This window comes from Balaenoptera physalus (genome assembly GCF_965194825.1).
Source record: "Balaenoptera physalus genome assembly, chromosome: 13".
In the NCBI taxonomy this organism is placed as follows: domain Eukaryota; kingdom Metazoa; phylum Chordata; class Mammalia; order Artiodactyla; family Balaenopteridae; genus Balaenoptera; species Balaenoptera physalus.
The window spans coordinates 106,923,873-106,951,163 of NC_138892.1; the positions used below are offsets into that span (position 1 = coordinate 106,923,873).

A 27,291-nucleotide genomic window follows, 5' to 3' on the forward strand; every position below is an offset into this window, starting at 1 on the left:
AAGGGGTGGGGTGGGTGGGTGGGTAACAGAAGTGGAACCCAGGAGACTTTACTGGCTGTTGTATTAGGACAGGTGAGAGATGCTGGTGGCTTGAACCAGAAAGTAAGAGTGGAGGGAAACAGGTAGATTTGGGCTGTGTGACCCCTCTCCCCCCATCACTGTAAAGCTTTTTATGTTCTTTTTTGTTTTTGGCTGTGCCGAGCGGCTCGTGGGATCTTAGTTCCCTGACCAGGGCTTGAACCAGGGTCCTGGCAGTGAAAACACCGAGTCCTAACCACTGGACCGCCAGGGAATTCCCATGGTAAAGCTTTTTTTTTTTTTTTTTTTTGGAAGAGTTAGGTGGTGACTTTTATTCCAACCTCCCACCCAGAACAGAAGGTAAAGCTTTTTGAAGTGTTAAGTTTAAGAGGTCCAGCCCCTTTCCTTGCCAGTTAATGTGATAGAAATCTGCCAGCAAGGTTCTCTAAAGATTTATAAACCAGTCAGGGTAACACATCTAGTACTTATTTTTAATAATGATTTGTAAAGAGAAAAAATGGCTAGTATTCAAAAGAAAATCTGCTGCCTTTAATATCCCTGCTGGTCCCATTGTTGAAATAAACTGTTCCATCCTAAAAAAATAATCTCGTTTCATTATTAGTATAGTTCAGATTTGCATCACATATTTTACTTCACGTTGAAGTCTGAAAGAAGAGGTCATGAGGGGCATAACATACTGATACTTCCACGTAGAACATTCTGTGCCACTCAGGTTTCCAATCAAGGAAGAGCATGAACTTGATACCAGAAGTCTCATTAACCATGCACTAACTTCAAACACATACTTCAGTATGGAATGACAGACCACACTGGAATAATTTCAGTATACAACTTTCAAGTCACTTTGAAATTGGCTACTTTCAACTTAGAGGAAGCCAACAAAATCATGGGACATATTTTGCAGCCTGTCCTCTACCACTGAATAATCTAATTATAGAACTAGAAAGCGATGCCACTAGACTCAGACTACTTACTGCACCCTACTTGCTGTGTCCCAGTTAATACAAAGGGACATTATACCACTGGCCCTTAGAATTTGGAGACTTAAGGTCCATGGCAGTTGGCAAGTCTTTAGAGAACCTTGCTGGAAGATTGTATCACATTAACTGGCAAGGAAAGGGGTTGGACCTCTTAAAATTAACACCTTAAAAAGCTTTACAGTGATGGGGGAGAGAGGCCCTCTGGGTGCTAGAATGTTGTTTGTTGCTGGTTACACAGCATTTATACTTTGTCAACTTTGTGTCCTTTGTGTGCTTTTCTGAATGTATTTTTTACATCAATAAAAAGTTTACTAGACAAAGAGGCCATATAGTACTATAGTATATTTCCACCCCCCCATTAAAAAATGTGCAAAATAACACAACATAAAATTTACTATCATCAACATTTTTAAGTGTCATGTTGTATATCCATGTTGTTGCAGCCATCACCACCATTCATCTACAGAACTCTTCTTTTCATCTTGCAAAACAGAAGCTATACCCGTTAAACGGTAACTCTCCATTCCCTCTTTGCCCCAGCTCCTGGCAACCACCATTGTACTTTGTATGAATTTGACTACTTTAAATAACCTATGGTGAGTGGAATCATAAGGTCCTCAGGTTCACTCAGGTTGTAACTTGTGTCAGAATTTTCTTCTTTTTTTGAGGCTGAATATTTTCTTGTATGTATAGACCACATTTTGTTTATTTGTTTATCCATTGGGCTGCTTTATCCACTTGGGCTGCTCCACATTTTACCTATTGTGAATAACGCTGTTATGAACATGAGTGTATAAATGTCTCTTCAAGACCCTGCTTTCAATTCTTTTTTTTTTAATCAGGTTATTGAGAATTATGCTTTCTCAAACCTGTTCATTGTTTTTTATTTTATTTATTATTTATTTATTTTTGGCTGTGTTGGGTCTTCATTTCTGTGCGAGGGCTCTCTCTAGCTGTGGCAAGCGGGGGCCACTCTTCATCGCAGCACGCAGGCCTCTCACTGTCGCGGCCTCTCTTGTTGCGGAGCACAGGCTCCAGACGCGCAGGCTCAGTAGCTGTGGCGCGCGGGCTTTGTTGCTCCGCGGCATGTGGGCTCTTCCCAGACCAGGGCTCGAACCCGTGTCCCCTGCATTGGCAGGCAGACTCTCAACCACTGCGCCACCAGGGAAGCCCCCTGCTTTCAATTCTTGTGAGTACATACCCAGAAGTGGAACTGGCTGGGTCATATAGTAAACATATTTTTAATTTATTTGAGGAACTGCCGTACTATTTTCCACAGCTTGCCTGCTCTTTTAAAATTGGGGGCAACATAAAAATTAAAATTATGAAATAGGTGAAGTAATACATTGTACTATAATATAGTCTACCTTTGGCGGGAAGCCCAATATAACTGATTAAATATGACATAAATAATATTAATTCCTTTTCTTCTGTTTTTCCTGTGGAGAATAAGACATTTATTCATTCATACAAGAAACCTTTACTGAATGTCTACTGTGTATCTGTTGCAGTTTGGTTCTCAGCAGTGATCAAACAGAAACCCTTGCCTCATGGAACATGCAGACAAGTACTGGTTTTTAGAAAATACCTCTCCTGGGATAGAGCTAAATTTCTAGACCAGAAGTATCAAACCATTAAGTTAGCAGTTTGTTCAGGTAGAGGAAATTGCTTTTGAGGTACCATTTAAGCAACCTTGGTGCTTTTAAGCAACATAATAATTTACCTTATGCAGTATTATTTGAAGGGAAAGTGAAGTCTAAGAAGTGTGAGTTTTAAATTTTCCATTGCTTTCCCACTGGGAAGGAAACTTGGTGTGAGTACATTTGACTGGGAGTCAACAGATGAGGGTCCAGTCCTGACTTTAACATCTAATATTTGGTATTCTCCTGGGTTTTTTTTACTTTGATCCTTACCCCTCCTCAGTCCTTTATATAACTTTTTTTTTTTAAAGGATTTTGTCCTGTGTTTATTATTATGCTAGTATCACTTCTCTTTTTTAAAAATAAATTTATTTATTTTTGGCTGCGTTGGGTCTTTGTTGCTGCGCGTGGGCTTTCTCTAGTTGCAGAGAGCGGGGGCTACTCTTCGTTGTGGTGCACGGGCTTCTCATTGCGATGGCTTCTCTTGTTGTGGAGCACAGGCTCTAGGTATGTGGGCTTCAGCAGTTGTGGCTTGTGGGCTCTAGAGCGCAGGCTCAGTAGTTGTGGCGCACGGGCTTAGTTGCTCCGCGGCATGTGGGATCTTCCCGGACCAGGGCTTGAACCTATGTCCCCTGTATTGGCAGGCGGATTCTTAACCACTGTGCCACCAGGGAAGTCCCTAGTATTATCACTTTTAATCCTAGTAATCCCTAGTTCTGTTTTCAAGCTTATTCTCTCCTCTGAATTCCAGATTTATGTTTTCTGGTGCCAAGTGAACATTTCTTTCACTTCAGACACCATTTCTGAAAACAAATTCATTCTTCCTCTGCTGTGAATTTGCTTCTCCCCTGGATCATCAGTGAATGGCATCCTCTATACGCTCGGCTGCTTAAGCAAAAAACCTGCGTCATCTGAGTTCTTTCTTGTCCCTGTTCTCTGATTTCTGAACAGACCCTGGAGTCCTTGCCTTGCATATGCTGTTTTCTCTGTACAGAATACCTTTCCTCTACTCTGCTTGGCAAATCCCCATTGCTTTTGGGCAGAGTTAGTGACGCCTGTGTCTCTGCTCCTAGAGCGTGTGAGGTCAAGTTTCCATTTTACTTCTTTTGTTTTATAGTTTCATATTTGATCATATGTAGAACAGACTCTGTCTACTGGGAAGAAGCCTTAGCAAATTTAAAAATAAGTTATTTATGCCAATACTTAAATTAGTTTGTGAAAACATTTAAAAAAAGTAATAGGGTGCATGTTAAGCAATTTTATACAGAAAATGAGTCTCTTTTCCAACGGACACTGCAGGTATAATAATTCATTCAATAAAAGTATATTTAATCTAGATATTGGGGGCAAGAGGTCTTGCAACCTGTAGAGGAGGTGTAGGAATTGAAAAACTCACGTTAGTATTTTCTTTCTTTCCTCATCCCCACTGGCCACTCAGAGATTTTAAAAGACCTTAGATCTGCCCTACTTGCAGAAAATGCACCCGGTTGGGTTTGTGTTGGACTTCTATGTCTATTGATAAATTCAGAGCACCTCTCAGTTACTTGTTCCTTCCTGCCAGCTGTTTGTATTGGATTTCTTTCTTTTCTCTTTTTTTAAAATCTTAGTTCTATGTAATATAGCGTAGTATTCTTAGAATCCTGACCAACGAAAAATTTCTGAGGAAGTAGAATAGAGATGAACTCTTCTGGTTAACAGATAATGGTACTCTGAAGGCTTAATTTCCATCTCCCATCTCACTTCCTTTTACTGTTAAGAATCAGAGCAAGTTAAAGCCTAGTTCCGAATACTTTCCCTGTTTTTTATTCTTCTTAGCAAGAAAATAATTTATTCAAGTACAGCTGGACAGTTCATTGTTCCAGCTACTCTTAGAGATTAATGGCCTTGGATAAGTTGCCTAATCTCTGAGCCTCAGTTTCCACATCTGTAAAATGGGAATAAGATACCTCAGAGGGCCATATGTAAGAATTATGTGAGATACCGTCTGTAAATTCTCTGGTACAGAATTTAATTTTGTTAATCCACAGTAAATGTTAGCTCCCTCTTCCCTGAAACAAAGTGAAATGGTGGGTGTGAAACAGCTTTGTAAATAAATATAAATCACTAGCATTGTTTCCTCTTTCAGCATTGGGTATTAATAGCATAGTTTATAATCTCATTTTTATAATATGCTGGCTCAGGCCCTTATGTGATAGGCAGAGGCCCAGATTTGGTGATCCTTAAAGACTGTGTTTGTTCTTGTTCTAAAAACTTGAGAGAACTCCTACAACAAACTCAGATGATTTATGAAACTAACAGTTGGCGAATTCTTAGTCTAATTCGAACTGTTGAGCTAATTCTTAGTTTTGTGTGTCCACATATGAACACTAAGTGCATCTTTTACCCTCTCTTCATACTATCCAGGCCCTCCCACATTGCCCCACTCCTCCTCTGCCGCAGTAAAAATTTTGAATCCCATGGGATTTATGAGCATAACATGTACCTTGGCTTCTTCCTGTTTTTGTCTTTCTAGTTGGATTGGCTGTGATAATCACCTTATTTGGATATGTAACTTAAATCTCTAAAATAAGCTTTTGTCCTGTGAGTTATGAGGTAGAGGGCCAAGGACTTGAAATTACTGAACTCCTAGGAAACTTATGTGATCCAGTTTAGAGAAATATTGATGATCTCTGAACGTGTTTTTACCACTTAAGGACATTTAAATATCATCTGTCATGTTCATTAAACATTTATGTGCGTAGCACTTTCTGGGAACTCAGGGATATAACAGGAGTGTGCTCTTGCCTTCCAGAGTAATCTACTTGGAGTTCAAAGCAGCTCAAAAATACTGAAATTTCAGACATTAAGCAACTTAAATGCAAAACATAACCAATAATATGTGCCATGTCAGTCAGAGACATTGTCTTATTTCATAAAAGTATGGTGAATTTTGGTTTCCTCACCTGTGAAGTAGAACTCAAAATACCCTGAAGGGTCATTGTGATGATTTAAATGAGATTGGATATGTACAACCTAGTTGTAGTACATAAAATCCACATATATTCTTTCTACAGTTAGGTATGTGTTTAATTGAAAAAGTATTAGACGGCATGTGGTAAAAACAATGCAGGCAGAACGAAATGAAGAGTAAGCCGTCTCACTCCAGACCCTAGGTTCTTCCCTGTGTGCCTCTGGACCAAGAGCACAATTTCAAATAAATAGGTATTCTATGTACACATGTATACTTATTCACGATTTTATACTTTTATAATGTATAAGTGGGAACATTATACATGTCGTCTTTGGTATCCTGCTTTTTTCATTTAAAAGTCGATTTTGGCAGTCCTCTTTATCAACAAATGTAGGTTTTTTTAAAATACATTATTATTTTATTCTTAATGATTGCAGAAAATTCTAGTTTTAGTGTATAATAAATAATACGACATATGTCTTCCCCCATCACTCATTCAAATATGTTAATTCAAAACTTTCTCTCCTTAGGGTCAACTCACTATCCTAAAAGTCCATCCTCCCAAGAAGAAGGAACAGAAAGACCTCTTTGTAAGAAAGGCGCGGGTATCCCATGAACGAGACAGCAGAAAACCGACTGGAGTACAGCAGGACTCCAGAGCCAGATATAAGGCTCAGAAAAGGGCACCAACTTGATGGTACAAGGAGAGGTGACAATGACATCCACCAAGGAGATTTGGAGCCTCTTGTAGAGGCGTCTGTCCTTTCTTCCTATCATAAAAAAGTAAGTTAAAGTGGAAGGATGGTAAGTAAAACAAATTTATGGGAATGTAGCTGGAGGAAGGATATTAAAAAGAAAGAGTACGGGGACTCTGCTGGAGAGAGGATGGCGTTTTGAAAAGGAACCCTGAGCACATTTGTAAGATTTTGAAGTCTCTTATTCTTAAGGTAGCTAGGAATTAGTTATGCCCTTTCTGTTGACACGTAAAACCGTACTTAAGCTGCGCTATCTTATTTAAGAAAGGAAATGGGTTTTTGTAGTTACCATATATCCTTTATAATTCAGCCATGATTTAGTAATGACATTATCGTTTATATTTTCAGAGAAATCCTAATTGCATGCTGGAACTACTTCTCAGAGTTTATCTCCAGTGTATACCTTGGGAGCCAGTAGAATTCTGGGAAAATAATCTAATCTTTCCTTTTACCTCGCAGAGAAAAGAGCAGCTTTTAAATGATTCAAGCAACTATACTGAGAGCGCAAAGGTGTAAATATCTGTGAGCAGGTCCCAGTGTCATTGTTAATAGACATTTTGCCGTGTGCTTTGGAACCTTGCAATTGTGTAGCACGTTCAACGTTGTGCTTCTAGTACGGTGTTTCTCATACTGTAGGTTATGCCCATTAGTAGTTTGTGAAATTTATTTTGGTACTACAAGCAGTGTTAATTAGACAGCAAATAAAGATATTAAGGTGCATATATGTAGTAATATACATTTAAACTATGTTATTTGATGAAATTGTTTAGCTTTATTTAGATATGTATGTGTTTATAGATATGAATAATATATACATTTCTTACTGTGGGTTGTAGTTAGAAACATATTGAAAGCCTCTATTTGGAACTGCATCTTTACCATCGTAAGAGATAAGCTTATTGTGTGGGTAATAGTGGTGCTGGTTGGAACTCGAGAGGATTGTCTTGTCTTTTCAGGTCTTTTATAAGAATTTCACCAGAGCACTGTAGAAATACAGGCTATTGTGGCAGGAAATTTAAGGTTATTTCTTCTTTTACCCTTGGTAACACTTTGTAAGCCAGCTTCATACTCTTGGCTAGTTGTGCTACATTGAAAGATTATTTGTGTCCCTGTGTGTGCATGTGCCCCTGCATACACAGGGCAGGATTAAAAACAAGATTTGCTTACTATGAGTATAGTGTAATTTGGCCTTCAAACTACCATTACTCTTTTTTTTTTTTTTTAAATTCATTTTATCTGTTTATTTTTGGCTGCATTGGATCTCTGTTGCTGCGCGTGGGCTTTCTCTAGTTGTGGCGAGCAGGGGCTACTCCTCGCTGCAGTGTGCGGGCCTCTCATCGCGGTGGCCTCTCTTGTTGCAGAGCACGGGCTCCAGGTACACGGGCTTCAGTAGTTGTGGCACGTGGGCTCTAGAGCGCAGGCTCAGCAGTTGTGGCGCACGGGTTTGGTTGCTCTGTGGCATGTGGGATCTTCCTGGACCAGGCAGGGATCAAACCTGTGGCCCCTGCATTGACAGGTGGACTCCCAACCACTGTGCCACCAGGGAAGCCCTACCATGACTCTTTTAAAAGAAGTTTGACAGATATCTGGGGTAAGAACTTTCTTCCTTGCTTACAGCTTTGCTTTCTTGTTGATGTTTTACAATAACATGTACTAGCAGCTAAGACTTCCTTATTCAGGCTGAGCAACCTGACTTTCCCTCCACTGCTACTTAGGCCTAAGCAGTTATCCAAGTAGTAAGAACTGTTGCTAGGTTTGGATGAGGACTGGGTTATCTTTTCTTTTTTATTGTAGGAAACACATCACATACGTTATTGCTAACCGTATGCACTTTGTTGTGCCGCAGATCTCTAGAGCTTTTCCATCTTGCGTGAGCGAAACGTCTACCCATTGAATAGCAACTCCTCATTTTCTCCACCCCGCCAGCCCTCGGCAACCACCATCCTACTTTCTCCTTCTATGAGTTTGACAACTTTAGATACCTCATATAAATGGAATCATGTAGTATTTGTCCTTTTGTGACTGTCTTATTTCACTGAGCACAGTGTCGTCAACGTTTGTTCATGTTGTAGCATAAGACAAGCCTTTTTTTTCTAAGGCTGAGTAATACTTTATTGATATGTATATATCACTCTGTCTTTATCCATTCATCTACTGATGGTTGTTTAGGTTGTTTCCACATCTTGGCTATTGTGAATAATGCTGCAAATATCTCTTCAAGGTACTGGTTTTAGTTCTTTTGGATTAATATCCAGCAGTGGGATTACTGGGTCATATGGTAGTTCTGTTTTTAATTTTTTAGGAGCTTCCATACTGCTTTCCATAGTAGCTGAACCATTTTACATTCCCATCAGCAGTGTACAAGGGTTCTAATTTCTCCATATCCTCATCAACACTTTCTTTTTTGATAATGGCTGTCCTAACAGATGTGACTGTGGTATCTCATTGTAGTTTTGATTTGTGTTTCCCTGATGATTAGTGACGTTGAGCATCCTTTTCATATACCTATTGGCCATTTATATGTCTTTTGGAGAAATGTCTCTTCAAGTCCTTTGCGCATTTTTAAGTTGGGTTTGTTTTTGTTTCGTTTTTGTTTGTTTTTTGCTATTCAGTTATAGGAGTTCTTTATATATCTTGGATATTAACCCCTTATCAGATCCATGGTTTGCAGATATTTTCTCCTGTCCTTAGGTTACCTTTTCACTCTCAATTGTCTTCTTTGCTATGCAGGAGCTTTGTGGTATGACATAGTCCTACTTTTCTAATTTTGCTTTTGTTGTGATATTGGTGTCATATTTCTTCATGCCCAGTGTCATGAAGCTTTTTTTTTTTTCTTTTTTTTTAGGAAATGCTCAACATCTTTAATCATTAGGGAAGCTCAAGTCAAAACCTCAATGTGATACCACTTTACATGCATAAGAATGGTTAAAATTTTTTTGCAAGGGGGACAATTACAAGCATTCACGAAGATGCAAACCCTCATATATGCTGAGGGTAATATAAATGGTATAGCTGCTCTAGAAAAACTGTCATCAGTTCTTCAAAAAGTTAAACAGAGTTATCATATAACCCAGCAATACCACTTTTAGGTTTGTACCCAAGAGAAATAAAAATATACATCAAAACAAAAACTTTATATGTATGTTCCTAGCAGCACTATTTATGAGTCAAAAAGTAGAAACAACTCAAATGTCCATCACTTACTTGATGAATAGATATATTAAATGAGATATATCCATAAAATGGAATATTTTTGGCAAAAAAAAAAAAAAGAAATACTGTTACATACTACCACACGAATGAACCTTGAAAACATTCTGCTAAATGAAAGAAGCCAGTCACAAAGACGACATATTTAATGATTCTGTTTATTTGAAATGTCTAGAATAGGCAAATCTATGGAGACAGAAAGTAGATTTGTGGTTGTCAAGTGCTGGGGGGATGGGGAAATGAGTCACTGCTAATGGGTATGGGGTTTCTTTTGGGGTGATGAAAATGTTTTAAAATTGACTGTGTCATGAAGCTTTTCCTCTACATTTTCTTCTAGGATATTTATAGTTTCAGGTCTCACATTTAATTTTTTTTTTTTGGCTGTGCTGTGTGGCTTGTGGGATCTTAGATCCCCGACCAGATCAAACCAGGGCCCTTGGCAGTGAAAGCATAGAGTCCTAACCACTGGACTGCCGGGGAATTCACTCTTTTAACTTATTTTTAGTTAAGTCATTTTGAATTTGTTTTTGTGTATGGTGTAAGCTGAGGGTCCAGTTTCATTCTTTTGCATGTGGATATCCAGTTTTTCTAACACCATTTGTTGAAGAGACTATCCTTTCCCCATTGTGTAGTCTTACCACTCTTGCCGAAGATCTGTATATATGTGGGTTTATTTCTGTGCCCTCTGTTCTGTTGCATTGGTCTATATGGCTGTCTTTATGCCAGTACCATACTGCTTTGATTACTGTAGCTTTGTAATATGTCTCGAAGTCAGGAAGTGTGATGTCTCCAGCTTTGCTGTTCTTTCTCAGGACTGTTTTGACTATTCAGAGTCCTTTGTCATTCCATATGAATTTTAGGATTGTTTTTTCTATGACTGGGGTTATCTAAAAGGAAGTGGAAATGTAATAAGCAGAATTGGATGAGGCTTGACTCGGTTATTGAAGGACTAAAAGGCATTCCAGGCAAAGGGAATAGCAGATGTGAAGACTCAGAAGTAAGAAATAGCATGATGCTTTTAGGGAATAGTAATAATGATAATAGCTAACGTGTTTTGAGTATACATTGGTGTATATTGATGTGTGAACCTGCAAAATGTCTGGTATAGCTAGAGTGAAGGGTACAAGGGAGTCGGTTTGTTAGCAAGTGAGCCTAGACGATCGGGGCCTAAAATCCAGATCTTTAGCCTCCCAGTCCAGTGTTCTTCCACCCTCCAAAGTTCTTTCTGAAATGTGTAGTGTTGTGTATTGGCTGAAGTGGATAGACCATTACTTCTAGGCCTCTGGCTCTAAAGCATCAGCTCTTTTAACTGTATTTGCTGAACTTCATAGTTTGTGTTTTGTAACCGTCTATAGATAAAAACACAAAAGAGGCATTTCAAACCAGGTTACCCTTGATCTTTAGTTTTATGGCTTTATTTCGTATCTCTGAGTTTTTAAGGTATTAAGTTGAATAAAGAGAGCAGCTTTTATGGTTGTCCTACTTTTCCTCTGCTCCAAATTCTTCATAAATGGGGACTGGAGCCAACTTTTCATTCATTCAACCTAGGAATTATTTTCTTGAACTGATTTGCTTTAACCAAACTTATAAGAATGCCACTGTATATTAGTTTATCATAAGAAAGCTAACTTGTAATTAGACTCCCGTCTGCCAGTCACTTCATTTTTTCTTGAGGAGGTCTACTTAGGAAATTCAGTTAAGATTAGAGGCAGTTGCTTTGTGAGAATTTTTAAAAAAACTTGGATGATTTTAAAGGTCTTTTCCATCAATCTTTGATAGAGATAACTCGTCTTTACAGGGTGAGTCTGTATGTTTCTAGGCTGGCCAAAGTGAGTGTTCAGATAGACTGGCTGCTGTACCTCCTCCGTTGGACGACACCAGAGATGCAGTCGTCGGTGCTTACTCTTTCAGCTATCATTTTTTGAAGACACCTTAATTTCTACTAATCCCTGTGTTTGAATGTTAGCTATATCAGCTTGCTAATGCCCTTACTACACATTGCAGATTTCTAAATTTAAGGCTGGATTCAACCTGTCAACTTTCCAAAAAGACCGTCAAAATAACCTGTTGATTTATATAACTGAATCACTTTGCTGTACACGTGAAACTAACACAACGTTGTAAATTAACTGTACTTCAGTTTAAAAAATGGTTAATAAAAAAAGCAAACAAACGAAAAATGACCTGTTGATGAGACTAAGCGAAGTCTCTGATTTACTGCAGTGAGAGTGAGCATCACTCTAAAGCGTCTTGCTTTAGAAAGGAGAGGCCATGGGTGGCTGTGTGTAGGGTGTGGGGTCTGACTTCTAGTGGTTTAAAGCAGGTCTTTCAATACAAAGATCACGTTAACATTGCGCAGAGTTTGTGATAGATTAGGACAGTTGGAGCAAGTCTAGTGAGCAAGTTCTTGCTTGATAAGTGAGTAGGTTTACCCAGTTCAGCAATTTATTATACTAAGGGTCTGGTTGAGCAGTCTAATGTTAAGTGAATTTCTGAGACGTTCCTAAAGCTAACAGCAAAGTTACCTACTGGTTTGTATCCTTAACCTTCCTGGGCAAGGATTTCCTGAACAAATGAAGTCATGTTGTATAGGGGCCTTAGATCTTAGTCCTCATAATTATGTGAATGCAGGAGCCTCAGTTCTCATTGACCTCTGTAGGGGCATATACATTTTAATCAAAATTTGCTGTTCTGGCCCTGGGTATCTTACCATTTCCTTGACCTTTATCTTCTAATTGTGGATGGTGTTATGATTGTAGATCTCTGTGGCACTTTGTCTACTGACTTCAACTAGTAGTTAAATATATAATTTATGTCTTGCTACTCCGCTAAATGCACCCTAAGTTTCAGCTGAACTGAACTAGTCTCTTTTCTTCAAAATGGTACTTTTGCTTTTCTCTCTTGACAGTTCTTTTATTTCATCTTTCCAAAATTCTATTCCTCATGCAGCCTTTCCCGAGCTCCACACTCCCTGCCTTTAAACTGGCTGTACCTTATTTCTTAGTCATTTATGTAGCTAATTCAGCCCCTTATTAAATTGTATGCCTATGGAAGACAGAGACTATATTTTACTCATCTTTTAAAAAATCCTCTTAATAAATATTTATTAAACTGAATTACTCTGTTGAACTGAGTTGGGCTAAAGCAGATAAATGCCCAATAGACTGATGAATTATTTTCATACTAGACTTATCTTTAAGGACGTTCATCTTTATCACCCTGGTTCTCTCTTTCCAAAGGTAAACTACACTCCGGAGAATTCACATTTTAGGTGCAGTTTGTATGGGTCCGCAGAGTTGGATATTGCTGTGTTTTCAGATATAACCCGCTTTAACTCTTCTCACAGATGGACCTCACTGAAGGTAGCAGGAGAAAAAGATTTGAAAGTGTCTTTGTACTCGCTTCAGAGCGTTGACCTCTCTTTAAGTTTAAATATAGTGATTTATTCATAGAAAGCCTTAGAGAATTAAGGTTTATGCCTTTATTTTAGGCAGCTTTGGTTTTAATTGTTTATCATTTACAATGTCCTGTTTCTCTTCAAAATTTGTTTTGATAACAGAGATATGACAACAGGAGCAGAGCAGAGCAAATGTTTAACCCTTGTATGTGATCATCTTAGTATAGATGCAGTTTAGTATTGAAACAGATCTTTGGGTGCTGTGGTTTAGTGGCTACTAGAAGGGAAATTAAAAGTAATTTCCATTCATGACAAGGTAGTTCTTTAGAATTAATATTGGAAGACAGACTTTTATATATATAGTGCTCAGCACAGACTTTCCAAACCTTCATTATGTGGCAGAGCTATAAACTTGCCCGTGTGTCCCAGAGAAAACATTTTTGTCCTGTGTTCTAGCCACTGCTTGACTCTACCACTTATTTCCTACATGTTATCCTCTGTTTAACCAGGGGAACTATATTTACCACCACCCACTCTGTGTAGATCCCTAATTAGCAACTCCACAATGCTTGAACACAACAAATAACAATTTATGGTCTAGTGTTTTAGACATTTGTTTTTTGAGGACATGTTGGTGAGTATTCTGTAATAGGAGGGTGAGAAGTGGGGATAGTGTTTGGTAGATCAGCAGACTTATTAATACTTTGCTCTTCTGAAGGAAATGTTCTTTTATAAAAATTCAGAAATCTTGCTGACATGTTGGGATGGGTGGAAGTATTTATCTTTACTGGGGTGTGTATTTGACCACTGACCACATTCTGCTTCATAACACATACACTGGACCATGGGAGGTGGAAATATTACCGTTGGTGGTATTTATTAATAAAAAACTGATCCCCCCCCAAAACAAAAAAACACCTGGATGAAGCTACGTATCTTAGTAATGTAATCTACAGTGAAATTCTGGCCTTACGTATAGGATCGCATTCTTTGAATTGAGGTTAGCTTTTTAGAAGCACCATTTTGGATAGAAGGGCAGTTGTAAAAGATGAGAAGAGAAATGCATACAGGCAGTCCTAATGCTTTGCAAGTTTCCAGCATGCATGAGTTTCAGCTACCATTATTTAACTTCGTTAAATAATACCAGTCCCTCCACAGTATGGTTCAAATTTTAGTTACTGTGGTATATTTACTGTGAAGTTAATTCTTAAAGTGCCAACTCTCTGCTCTCTCTCCAGTCCACAGATGATGGTGCAAATAGTAGATGTCCATTGTATTGATGACTTCTTTGAAAGTCTGTCAGTGACTGGTCAGTGTACATCTGTTACTCACTTAATCCATGAGACAGCAAAGTGTGTTGCTTCCCAGTGATAAACCCATGTGACCCTTTATAAAAATGGATAATCAAAAGAGGGACTTGGATGACAAAGATAAAAGTGAAGCAGAGAAATGAAGGTGATAATGGCGAGCGTGAAGATCAAGTCAAACATAAATAGGACTTAGAGAAGCAATAGCTGACTGTGGGAATGTTGGCACTGCCTGCCGCCACTTAAGAGATTCTAGATCTGCAGCCAGAGGATCTTAGTGAGGGCAGGCTTGTCACCATAAAGGAGTATCGTGTGACAGAGGATGTGGATGGCCAGTGGCAGGCAGAAAGGTCAGATGAAAGGAATGCCTAAGGATGTTTCATGACTTTGAAAGTGCAAAGAATAAAACGTTGAAACCCTGATCCAAACTTAGAAAGTACGACAATTTGCCAAGGCATAGAGAATATGCTCACTGTGTGTTACAAGTTAAACAACAAGAAGGCACACACTGCTCACATCACTCTTGGTAACTTTTTTTTAACCAATAAACACTTAATTCTCAGTGTTTCTGTTCTAAAATATAGCATGCTAAATAAATACTGGTTTTTACTAGTCTGTTTCTTTGTACATGTAAAACTGACAGAGATTTTAATGTTTTGACAGCATTTTGTTAAGGTCACGGAATAGTCCCCACTGGTCATTAAGATTGCTGTATGTGATTTTGGCTTGCACAGTTTTTACATCCTGAGCTACTACGCGGAACGAGGGCTGTCTGTATGTGTCGTGGCCTTTTGGTCCAATGTCTGTTACCCACAGAAACAGGCCGTTTCATAACTGGAAAACTGTGTGAGGGGAATGAATAGAGCAGGAACTCTGTGGACCTGAGTTGAATTTCTGACTCTAGGTGTGTTACCTTGAACACATCATTTAACCTCAGGTTTCTCATCTCTAAGGTGGTAGCTGCTCAGTGAATACTTCCTGAGATTTTTGAATGAATGCTTGCCATGTAGCCCCGGCACTAGTAACCACTTATTAGTAAGTGGCTCACTTGTTAGCATCTTTCACAGTGAAGGATCTGATAAGTTGTTTTTTTTTTTTCTGATGTGAACACAGTATTGAACTGTGACATACATAATTTGAGGTGTATAGACCCTCTCATTATTTCTTTAGATCAGAGTTTCTCACTCCCTGGTGACCTTTTGCCACTGTAGGATGTTTAACAGTATTCTGGCCCCTGCCTACTGGATGCCAGTAGCATTCTCGCCACTTGTGACATGTAAAAGTGAATCCAGTTATTGCCAGATGTCCCCTGGGAGGGGGTGGGGGTAAAATTCCCCCTAGCTGAGATCAAACTGCTTTAGACTTTTAAAGTATTTTCTAATTTACTTCTCTCCTTTCCTGTTTCCCTTCTTCAACCGGACCTTCTCTCTGTTGCCAAAGTGATAGTTTCCAAATGCAAGTCTAGTGCTCAGCTTGCTCTGCTCTCATATCCATTAAATGCTCAGCTTTGCCTGCAGGATAAAGCCTGAAGCCCAGTAGCATCAGAAGCTTTTAAGGAGCTGGTTCCTACCTAACTTCACCTCCATTCCTCTCCCTCCTTTTTTTTTTTTTTTTTTTAAGCATTTTATTGAGGGATGATTTACACAAACATTGTATTACGGGGTAATTTAAACACAGTAAAATGCCCAAATCTTAGATATATAGCACAGTGACACTACATATGTGTGACGACCACGCAGATCAAGATTCAGATTATTTCCATCATTCAGAAACTTCCCTTACGCCCTTCCAGTCAGTAACCCCTCCCTCACCCCCATTCCCAGTGGTTGCCATTATTGTGACTTCTGCCACGGTAGGTTTGTTTTGCTTGTTTGCTGACCTTGATATAAATGGAATCATGTGATATACACTGTCTTAATAATTGGCTTCTTTCACTTGGCATGTTTCTGCTACTCACCCGTATTGTTTTGTGTCAGTTATTTATTACGGAAGAGTATTCTGTTACATAAATATATAACACTTGTTTATCCAGTTTCTTATTGTTAGACAATTGGGTTATTTCTGGTTTTTCACTATTATGAATAAAGCTACATTGTGCATCTTTACCTTCTTTAACAATTTTTTATTGTGGCAAAATTTATAATGTAAAATTTGCCATTCTGACCCCTTTAAAGTATACAGTTCAGTGACACTAATTGTATTCACAATGTTGTGCAACCATTACTGTTACTTCCAAAGTTTTTCATCGCCCCAGAAAGACTTAAGGAGTAACTCTTCGTTCCTTCCTCCCCGCAGCCCAGTGTTTGGGAACCTCTAGTTCACTTTCTGTCTCTGTGAATTTGGTTATTCTAGGTATTTCATGTAAGTGGAATTGTTGTGTGGGGTGCATTTCACTGAGCATGATGTTCTCAAAGTTTATCCCTGTGGTGGCCTGCGCCAGAACTTCATTCCTTTTTTTTTTTAAACTTTCTGTTTTATGTTGGAGTATCGTTGATTAACAATGTGTTAGTTTCAGGTGTACAACAAAGTGATTCAATTATATGTACACATGTATCTATTCTTTTTCAAACTCTTTTCCCAGTTAGGTTGTTACAGAATATTGAGCACAGTTCCCTGTGCTATACAGTAGGTCCCTGTTGGTTATCTATTTTAAATATAGCCTTGTGTACATGTCAATCCCAAACTCCCTAACTATCCCCCCCCCCCCACTGTAACCATAAGTTTGTTCTCTAAGTCTGTGAGTCTGTTTCTGTTTTGTAAATAAGTTCATTTGTATCTTTTTTTTTTTTTTTTAGATTCTGCATGTGAGCATACGATATTTCTCTTTGTCTGACTTATTTCACCCAGTATGACAATCTCTAGGTCCATCCATGTTGCTGCAGATGGCATTATTTCATTCTTTTTAATGGCTGAGTAATATTCCATTGTATATGTGCACCACATCTTCTGTATCCACTCTTCATTCCTTTTTATGACTGACCTAGTATTCTATTGTTAGCTAGGCTGGGTCTCTTCCCTCATCCACAGGCATTTGGATTGTTTCCTTACTCACCTCCTTTGGCCTCACATCAAGTTTACTTTGTTGCCACAGCTGTGCTAAACTCTGTACTCTTTGTATGGAGCTTTTTCTTCCCTCTGTGTTTTTGGATTCGGGCTGTTACCTTTCCCTGTCATGCCTGACTGGTGAACTCTTTTTTTTTTAAACTTTGGGTTTGTTTGTTTGTTTGTTTATTTATGGCTGTGTTGGGTCTTCGTTTCTGTGCGAGGGCTTTCTCTAGTTGCCGCAAGTGGGGGCCACTCTTCATCACGGTGCGCAGGCCTCTCACTATCGCGGCCTCTCTTGTTGCGGAGCACAGGCTCCAGACGCGCAAGCTCAGTAATTGTGGTTCACGGGCCTAGTTGCTCTGCGGCATGTGGGATCCTCCCAGACCAGGGCTCGAACCCGTGTCCCCTGCATTGGCAGGCAGATTCTCAACCACTGCGCCACCAGGGAAGCCCTGACTGGTGAACTCTTAACACATTTTCCAGGGCTTGCTTCAGATGTTACCTTTCTGGAAAACTTTCTAGCAGTGCCAGAGTTAACTTTTCTCTTTTCAGTTTGCATCAGACCTTGTCCATACTATAGACTAGCTCATTGCTGTGGGTTTTTTTTTTTTTTTTTTTTTTTTACTTACATTGGTGCCTTCCCCACTAGGCTGTGGCACCTACTTCAGTGTTCTCAGTACGTAGCCCATCATCATGAGAAAGGCCATCACTTATTTATTGCCCGAGTCCTAGGCCCTGGAATAGTTTCTTTTATTCATTATCTTTGTTCCTTAAACAGATGTGCAGTGTAGTGCAGTGTTGTTAAAATCATTTTGCAGATGAGGAAACTGAGGCTTAGTGAGATTGTATATAATTTTGTCAAAGATTACACAATTTATCATTAGTCAAGGTTTATCTGGCTTCAGACTCACTTTTATCCATTGGCAAGCCAACTTTTCCTAAAAACTGTTTAAGTGAATAAAGTTTTTTCCTCTGTTTGGTGTTCAACCGAGACCATACATCTTGCATTCTCAATGTTTTCTGTTTTCTTGTAATAAACATGTGTTAAGCACTGCTGAGAAGCAAAGCTGTCCTTCCCCATAGCAGTGCCATTGTTCTCCTCCCTCCCTGTGACGGGGAGTTGAAGCGTTCATCTCTCTTTCCTGTAGACGTGGACAGTGGTGGGTGCCCAGCCAGAGAGGCGCCCTCTCCTCATCTTCCTTACCTCAGTCTGTAGTAAAGGTTGCCTATGTGAAGTGCCTTTGCTTCTGCCAGTGAGGCTGCCTTGCCTTTCCCTATCAGTGGTCCTGCATGAAGCCAAGTGCACTTGATCCCATTGGTATCTCAGACTGTCTGCAACTTAGTCAGGTTTTACTTTTGATAGTACAGGAAACATTTAACTGTGTTCTATGTGCTTATTTGTAGTTTTATTGGAAACTGCTGGCATGATTTATTTGTCTGAGAATCAAGATTGAATCCATGTTTCTGTTTCTCTTTGTGAAGAATGAACTACATGTTAAACATGCATAAATATTGGACCTATTTTATGTTTTATATAAATTTACATTTTATACTTTAAAAAATCAGTCTGCTAATCATTTCAAGCTGTTGTCTATTTTCAGTTTTCATATAATTGATGATTTAATGGAATTTTATCACTTTTATTTTGTTTAATAAGGCACAGTCCTTAAATCTTTTAAAGCATTAATTAATCTAGCAACTTTGTAAGTATATAAAATATTGGCACAGAGCTGTTCTGGGAGCAATGGAAGAAGACAAACATACACTTAAAATCTAGTTTAGGAAGCGTTACAGTGAAAAAGTAACATTCTATCAAATATGAAATAAAACAGTGTAAGCCAGTGAACAAGAGCTGTATATTAGTTGTCAAATGAGCAGTCTGGACTTGAAGTGCTGAAGAAATTCAGAAGAGGAGGCATGTTATAGGTTAGGTGGAGCCTGCATTTTCTGGTGAAAGTGGCTTCTTGTTTGCGGGGAGTGAAACACGTTGAAATGTTACAATGGTTCGTAGCCCTCCAGACAGCTGTGTTAACATCTGTGTCATTGAAATTTCACAGGACTGGGGGAAGCAATCCAAAAAATGTTCTAGAAAGGTGGAGGGGTGTGGGAGGGAAACGTGGAACCTTCTTGAAGGAAAGGTAGAGAAACACTATGCGAGAGTAGTTAAGAGGTTTAAACAGGAACATGATGGTGAGGGGCTGGCATGGAGGGGCAGGAAGGTAAGTTTTAGGTAAGTAGAGAAGGGGAGGGTGTTTTATTGGTGAGAATAGTAGAGAAGCAGATTCAAGACAGTTTTCTTGGAGAGCATAATTTTTAAAAAATTGAGATTGGGTGCATAGCATGTCTCACACGCTGCTTAATAGCCTCTAAGTTATCTTGAAAAGTGAAGAAAATAAAGTAAAATCTTAGGATTTCTTTTGAAACGTGTTCAAATTCAAGTTTTGTGGTAGATGACCTCTGTGCACTCAGCCTCCCCGGCTGGTTTTCTGATTGCAGAGAGAGGATCAGTTCACTCCCTCAGGCACTTAATGTGAGCAGCTGTTCACCTGGCAGACACTTAGCTTAGGAAGCAGTTTCCTGTGGTGTCATTATTCACTGAGTGACAGAACCACCAAATTGTAGAGAATGGAGAAGACTGGAGAGATTTAAACTTCTCCTTTTAGATGGAAATGAGAAAATTGAGGCTCAGAAAGGTTGAGAGACCTGTCTAGAAGACCATCGACGTTAGTGGTTAAACCAGGCTCACTCCTGGCGTCTCCTGAGTTCTAGTTCATTGCCCTTCTTACAACTTCACTTCCTCTAAACCAGCAGGCACCTGGACCTGGAGACTGCAGGTTGTCACGTCTTCCTGCATTTCCCCAGACACAGTGAGCGTTTCCTCACCTGTGTGCAAAGACGAGGGGTTTCGTCTTTTTTTACTTTTCCACTTTGTTAGTTTTAACCTTGGGCCTAATGTTCTTTATATGTTTAGATAAGAATACTAATCTAGTAAGGTGGTTGTCAGGATTAAGTTAGATGGCCTTTCCTTTGTGCTTGGTGTATTTTAAGAATTTAGTAAATGTAGTTTTTTTCCTCCTTTCTTTCTTTTCCCCTAGAGCACTTACCACATTGTATTTATTTTACATGTGCCAGGTGGGATTCTTGGAGATTTCCCCTCAATAATCTCTCAACTTTATATGTGTAATAGTATTATGTGGTCTATGGGTATAATTCTTAAAACGAAAAACAAAGCATTCAAGGCTACTCCTTGAATAGGAATGCTGCTGCCATAGTTCAGTTGTCTGTCAGAGAAGAATCAGGCACCTCTTGTTCATTTTCAGTACTCATAACAATTCTATAATAAACAGACCTTACTTCCTATATTGTTACTTGTCTGAGCCTTGTTTTGACCTTAAGAGAATCTCATTGTAATTCTTCAAGGAAAAGGTATTGTTTGGTTCCTTTGGCTCCTGGTCTCTGTCCCTGACTGTTTCTGTGATTGCCTTGCAGAGCTTGGAGGAACGTCGGTGCGATGATGGAGCGTCTCAGGAGGACGAGGGGTTTATGGGCATGTCCCCCCTCTTACAAGCCCACCACGCCATGGAGAGAATGGAAGAGTTTGTGTGTAAGGTAAGGTGGCCCTTTCTTGTTGTTTCCATGCTGTATGTTTAGTCCTTCCCAAACAGGAATCTTTAAGGAGAGAGGCGTGTGGCGGTGTGGGGGGCAGAAGCAGTGTCAAGACTTTAACCCTGTTGAAGGCACAAGTTCTTTGTTTGCCTGCACAGCCGTGATAAAGGTTTGCTAACACTACATTATCCAGCTGGGAAACAAGGCTTTCCTGAAAATAGGTTCACAGAGGAGATGTCTTGTTGACCATTTAGACAAGACAGAATGAAAAAATTGGGGGTGTTCGATGCCTGGAGATACTGAAGTGCCATCTCCAGGTCCTTTGAATCTGTTCTACTGTGATAGCAAATGTGCTACTCCCCTAGGGCTTGTGTGGCTAATCAGACTCCTCTTCAGATAGGAACTGCCCAGTTTTCACACACATCTAGTATCTTCAGTGTAGCTGTGTTTTCTGATTCATTAGGATCCATGTGGGGATTTTTTCCCCCCTCAAATGGTAACTGGAATTGGGGTTGCTTGTTTAGAGGAAGTGGTCAGGGACCCTGGTACGGGTATAGCCGCTCGGTCCATCTGATCCATAGGAGCCCTGGCAGGCATGACCTCAGGTCAGCACAATTCAGTGTGTGTGTGTGTGTGTGTGTGTGTGTGTGTGTGTGTGTGTGTGTGTAAATTCATGTATTAAACATTTTTGAAGGACTCTTGATCATTTAGAGAAAAATTTTTCTGACACTTAGCTTTTTCATGAGTTTTATGAAACCAAGACTTTTTATGCATGTAGTCGTAGACCCTGAAAACTAAATTTAGGTTTTCCTACATTCACAATGATTCCAGAAATAATTGGGGCCAGTTGACTTAGAGTCCTATACTTTGGACCAAAGCTGAGAAGAGAATGTTATAATCTGGATATAGACATCTCTTCCAAGACAGAGGGATTGGGGGGTGGGGGGAGTAGGGGGTGGGGAGGAGTGGTGGGAGGGTCTAATCATTTATGGATCTACTTTTAGAGCCTCGGAAATTTGAATCAGTGTTTGAAAACTGGTGAAGAGAAAGCCAAGCAAAACAATAGACCCATTCTAGTAATCATTGTCTCTGGAGAATTGGCACAAAGGGATACAAAAGATATATTTTGTTTTTCAAAAAGCAAGTTTGGTGTTAAATCTCAAAGTTCAATATTCAGTGTCCGGCCATTAGGGAATTTTATATTAATGGATCCGTGGGGTCCTGTAGCTAACTTGACTGTCTTTTTGTTCTCCCTTCTGAACCAAGAGTAGAGAATAAAGCAGATAAAACTTTCCAGTTTAAGAGCTAATGGGTGAATAAATGGGCACTTTTTTGCTACAGACTATAATTTACTGAAGGAAAAGTAGTGATTATTACCAACCCCTTATCATCCGCTAGCAGTGTGTCTGTGATCAGAGGGAGAGGCTTCCTGGGTCGCCCCACACACCGCGGCCCAGCACCTGACCGTCCTTGATAAACTAGTGACACAGGGTTCTTTCTTGGATTGGAAACAAGTAAACAGTTTAAAATGAAGTGTCCTGTCACCTTGCTAGTCCAGGTACTTTCCCTTTTGGAAAAGCTTTTCTTATAGGGATAGGGAATAAAACCGTTTAGGCTTACAGAGTATCTAAGTTTGATCTTGGTGTCTCTTTCCCAGCCTTCAGTAGTTGCTGTTTACGAGCATCGTCAGGCCCATGTGGGATAGGAGGTGTTCTGTGGGTCACTTTTGTAAATTAAGTTTTGTGCATTATATGGTCTAATACAAACCTAGTGGACCATTGCTAAGATGTTTGATTTAGGCATTGTCCTTGTCAAGCTTATAAATAAATGTGTCTTTGACTAAGCTGCGACCTTATTCTTCCCCAGGAGGGGAAAGAGAATACCTGTTTGGGTTGGCATTTGGCTACACTGCAAGTTGAACCACGCGGGTGCAGTGTCTGAAAATGACACTATTCCAGTATAATTATGAAAGCACAGCTCCTTGGCCCAGTCTTTAGACACCAGAATGTTTGTTTAGAAACAATGGGGAAAGTCACTCTGACATTGTAAGCATATGTGACTAGTAAGAAACTCGGCATTCTTTTTGACTATTTTGGCTGCGTGATGGATGACACAGTAGCACTTTTCATATGATCACAGCAGAGCTGTTTCCATGTTGTGAACTGCCTTGAGGGAGGTGAGGATTGATTTCTATCTTAGAAAATAAAATGCTCCCAAAATAAAACAGAGTAGCAGCATCTTGTAACAAATTATTTTATTTTGTTGTATGTTAGGATTGCTGTGCATGTCCAGGATGTGGAACATTGCAGGGGGCACCGAGCCAGCCCCACGGCTCTACCCTTGCCCGGTGGCGTTTGTGTGAAGCAGGCTCTTGGGGAGGGAATGGCCAGATTAGCCCAGGCCTCAGGTTTTGAGTTGGAAGGTGAAAGGGCCAGCGGGGAGGGTAGGGAGAGAAGGGAGAGTGAGTCTGAGTGTGAAGAGTGTCACTGCTATTCTTCAGTTGTTTGTGTCCACTCCCTTTGGAGTTCCACAGAGGATCAGTTCTCTGAAAACACCCCTAAGGAAGGATTAGGGGGAGCAGAGAACAGCAGACTCTTGTGGAGGGAAAGGGTGGGCATGGTGGCTGGCCGGTGTGGGGTTCAGCCGTGCTTCTGGTCACAGGGACGTCGATGTCAGAGTGGAAGCCACAGGTAGACATGTTCCTACATCCTTCCTTGCATCTTTTTGGCTCAGCAGAAACAGGTTAGTTTAGGCTTAAGTGATTTTGTGGTGTGAGCTCACTGGGCTGAGAGACGTGATTAGGAGCAGAGTGAAGACACACCCTTTTTAGGAGGGGCTTCCACACTCCTGATCCCCTTCCTTTAGAGTCTGATGGGGGCCTGACAGCGAGGAAAGAGGGGGCCCGGGGGGCAGGAGGGCTGAGCCCCGTTGCCGGCTCCCCAGCATCGGTCCTGAGCTCTCAGGTGGCAGCCTGTGGGGACGGCAGGACTGTGTATCACCTGTGAGGTGGACGCTGGGGTTTGCCGCCTCATCTATGAAGGGCTTTGGGTCCTTTCCTGTGGTCCTCACAGCTTCCTCGCCAAGTGATCGAAGCACTCGTGTCCTCGTTTTATAAATGCGGACGCTGAGGCTTGAGGATTCTGTAATTAATTAAAGCTTATTCAACTAGTTAATAGCAGAGATCCAAGATCTTCTGACCCCTGTGCTCTTCTCTACTTGCCGCGTTTGCTGTGATGGGAAGAGAAAGAGTGAGGGAGAGGGAGAGACTTCAGCGGAAGGTGCACAAGTGTGATTGTATGTTCTTTTTTCACCGACAGGAATATTAAGTATAAAAATGGTCTTATTTAACACGACAGGGATTTTTCAGAGGTAGAGTCTGTGGTGGAGGATGAAGGAGGGGCGTCTGTATGGGTGGGACTTCAGCCCCCTCACCCTACCTTTAGCCAGACTGAAACAGAGCTTGAAAGCACTCTTTTTAGGTATTTTCTATAACTTCATTTCATTTGCTCTTCCCTTTTCCTAAGAAAAGTCCTGTCCCCGCCCCCCGATCCCCTGCCTTTAAAAAAATGTTTTTCCTCAATCAAGTTTTTAAAACCTCAGAATATAGGACATTATACCTTTGAATGTTATTTGTCTTTCTAAAGATAAGGTATTTTTTCTCATTATAAGCCAGTGTGGTAAGAGATAGCTGTCAGTATTGCTCAGTTGACATTAAACTCAGACGTATTTGCTATATTCTTCTAGGTCTGGGAAGGTCGGTGGCGAGTAATCCCTCATGATGTGCTACCCGACTGGCTCAAGGATAACGACTTCCTCTTGCATGGACACCGGCCCCCTATGCCTTCTTTCCGGGCCTGTTTTAAGAGCATTTTCAGAATCCACACTGAGACAGGCAACATCTGGACACATCTCTTAGGTATGTAACAGCAGTGATATAATATGATCATTCTGTTTCTCCCCTCACCGGTGTATTTGAGGTAAGGACGGAACTTAAAAGATGTATTTTGGATTTGCTGTTTTTGTTTTCTGGATTTCTAATGATGAAGTTTCTCAGTGGTTGTCTCTGTGGTAGTCCTCGTTGACATGATGATTTTATGATAACTAGGTTGTATTTCTCTCTACTGGATTTTCAGACATGTCCTTAAACCAGGCAAAGGAAAAGGCACTGTACAGAATGGGGTATAATATTTTAATGAGCATGGAGAGGACGGTAGTTATTTAATAGAAGTAAGCTGATTTTTGAAAGTCATTACTTAGAATATTCACAATTCAATTTCAGTTTGGCTTGAAGTAGAATGTGATCTATGATATTTCTTTCCATCATGATTGCACATTAAAGAAAGAATGCAGTGGGGGAGAGAACAGTCTTTTCAGCAAATGGTGTTGGGGAAAACTGAGTAACTAGTATGCAAAAGAATGAAGTTGGACTCCTAATTCACACCATATAGAAAAATTAAGATGGATCAAAGACCCAAACATAAGAGCTAAAACTATGAACCCATTAGGAGAGAACATAGATGTAAATCTTTATGACCTTGGATTAAGTGACAGTTTCTTAGAATTGACACCTAAAGCATAAGCAACCAAAGAAAAAATAAATTGTACTTGATCGAAATTAAAAACTTGGGACTTCCCTGGTTGTCCAGTGATTAAGAATCCTCCTGCCTTCCAATGCAGGGGACACAGGTTTAATCCCTGTTTGGGGAACTAAGATCCCACATGCTGTGCAGTGTGACCAAAAAATAAAAAAAAATAAAAATAAAATCTTTTGTATGTCAAAGGACATTATCAAGAAAGTAAAAAGATAACCCACAGAATGGGAGAGAATATTTGCGAATCATATATCTGGTAAGGGTCTAGTAAAGAACTCTTACAACTAAACAACAAAAAGACAACTCAGTTTTAAAAATGGGGAAAGCATCGGAATAGACATACAAGCGGCCAGTGAACACACGAAAAGACGCTCAACATCCTGGGTCATTTGCGGAGGTGCAGTGAGATGCCACTTCACCATCACTGGAATGGCTGTTACCAAGAAAACGGAAAATATCAAGTCTGTGCCAGGATGTGGAAGGGTTAGAACTCACGTGCATTGCTGGTGGAATGTAAAATGGTGCAGCCCACAGAAAATAGTTTGGCAGTTCCTCAGAAAGTTAAACAGAGTTACCGGCAATTTTAATTCTAGGTGTATACCCAAGAGAATTGAAAACATGTTCACACAAAAATGTGTGCATAAATGTTCTTAGCATTATTCATAATAATGCTGAAAGTGGAAACAACCCATGTATCAGCTGAGGGTGAATAAAAGGTGGTATATCCATGTAACGGCCATAGAAGGGGTGAACTGCTGATACTGTGCTACAACATGGGTGAGCCTTGAAAACACGCGAAGTGGAGGGAGCCGGACACAAAGGCCAAGTACTGTACGACCCATATACGTGAAATAGCCAGAATGGGGGAATCCATAGAGACAGAAAGTAGATTAGGGGCTGCCCAGGGTTGTCTGGTGGGGGATGGGAGATGGCTGGACAGGTGTAGGCCTTCTTTTTGGGGTGATGAAAATGTTCTAGAATGAAATAGTGGTGATGCTTGCACAGCCTTGTGAATATACTGAGTAGTCTGGCCTTACCTGATTTGATGTGCATTTCTTATCCCACATTTGATTTCCACTGTGACTGCAAGTTCCAGACTGCTAGTGCAGTGAGAGTAGAATAGACAATCAAGGTTATTGCTGACTTCTCCTCGAGGGTAGATGCTTTATTAAATGGACCAAACAGAATCACTTAGTAAATGTTTAACTTCTTAATTTCTGTGCCTGTCTTGTGTTAAGTGGCCTTTCCCTAGGCAATAAGAACATGGTATCTCACTGTGAAGAACAGTTTAAAAACTGGTTATGAAATGGCCCAAATGGGCATTTCACTGTCCTTAACTCCCGAATCTGTTGGGCCAACGGGTGAGGACCAGAGAAGCATAAGGTTCCTTGACAGCTGTTGGTGGAGAGAAACTGTATTTCCTAGCGGAGTTTGGAGGTATCAGCATTCACTGCAAAAGAAAATGCGGAATGGGCCTTTGAAACCTGGGCTACAGCATATATGCCAAAAACTTTATAAATGAAATTTCACATGGGATCTAGAGGTAGAAGTGGGTTTTTCTACTTTTTTAGTTTAATCTTTTTTTTTTTGACATCTTTATTGGTGTATAATTGCTTTACAATGGTGTGTTAGTTTCTGCTTTATAACACAGTGAATCAGCTGTGTTATATACATATACATATATCCCCATATCTCTTCCCTCTTACGTCTCCATCCCACCCTCCCTATCCCACCCCTCTAGGTGGTCACAAAGCACCGAGCTGATCTCCC

General features: G+C 40.1%; 1 protein-coding gene across 2 annotated transcripts in view; it reads left to right on the top strand.

Moving 5' to 3' along the window:
- ADIPOR2 (adiponectin receptor 2) overlaps positions 1–27,291 on the top strand; it is a 51,769-nt gene that overhangs the window by 15,427 nt on the left and 9,051 nt on the right. For both annotated transcript variants that reach the window (XM_082422161.1, XM_082422160.1), the window contains exons 2-4: positions 6,140–6,392; positions 20,813–20,932; positions 24,674–24,845. In XM_082422161.1, coding sequence (XP_082278287.1) covers positions 6,222–6,392; positions 20,813–20,932; positions 24,674–24,845 — 463 coding nt within the window. In that variant the 5' untranslated portion in view covers positions 6,140–6,221. The remainder of the gene's footprint in view (positions 1–6,139; positions 6,393–20,812; positions 20,933–24,673; positions 24,846–27,291) is intronic.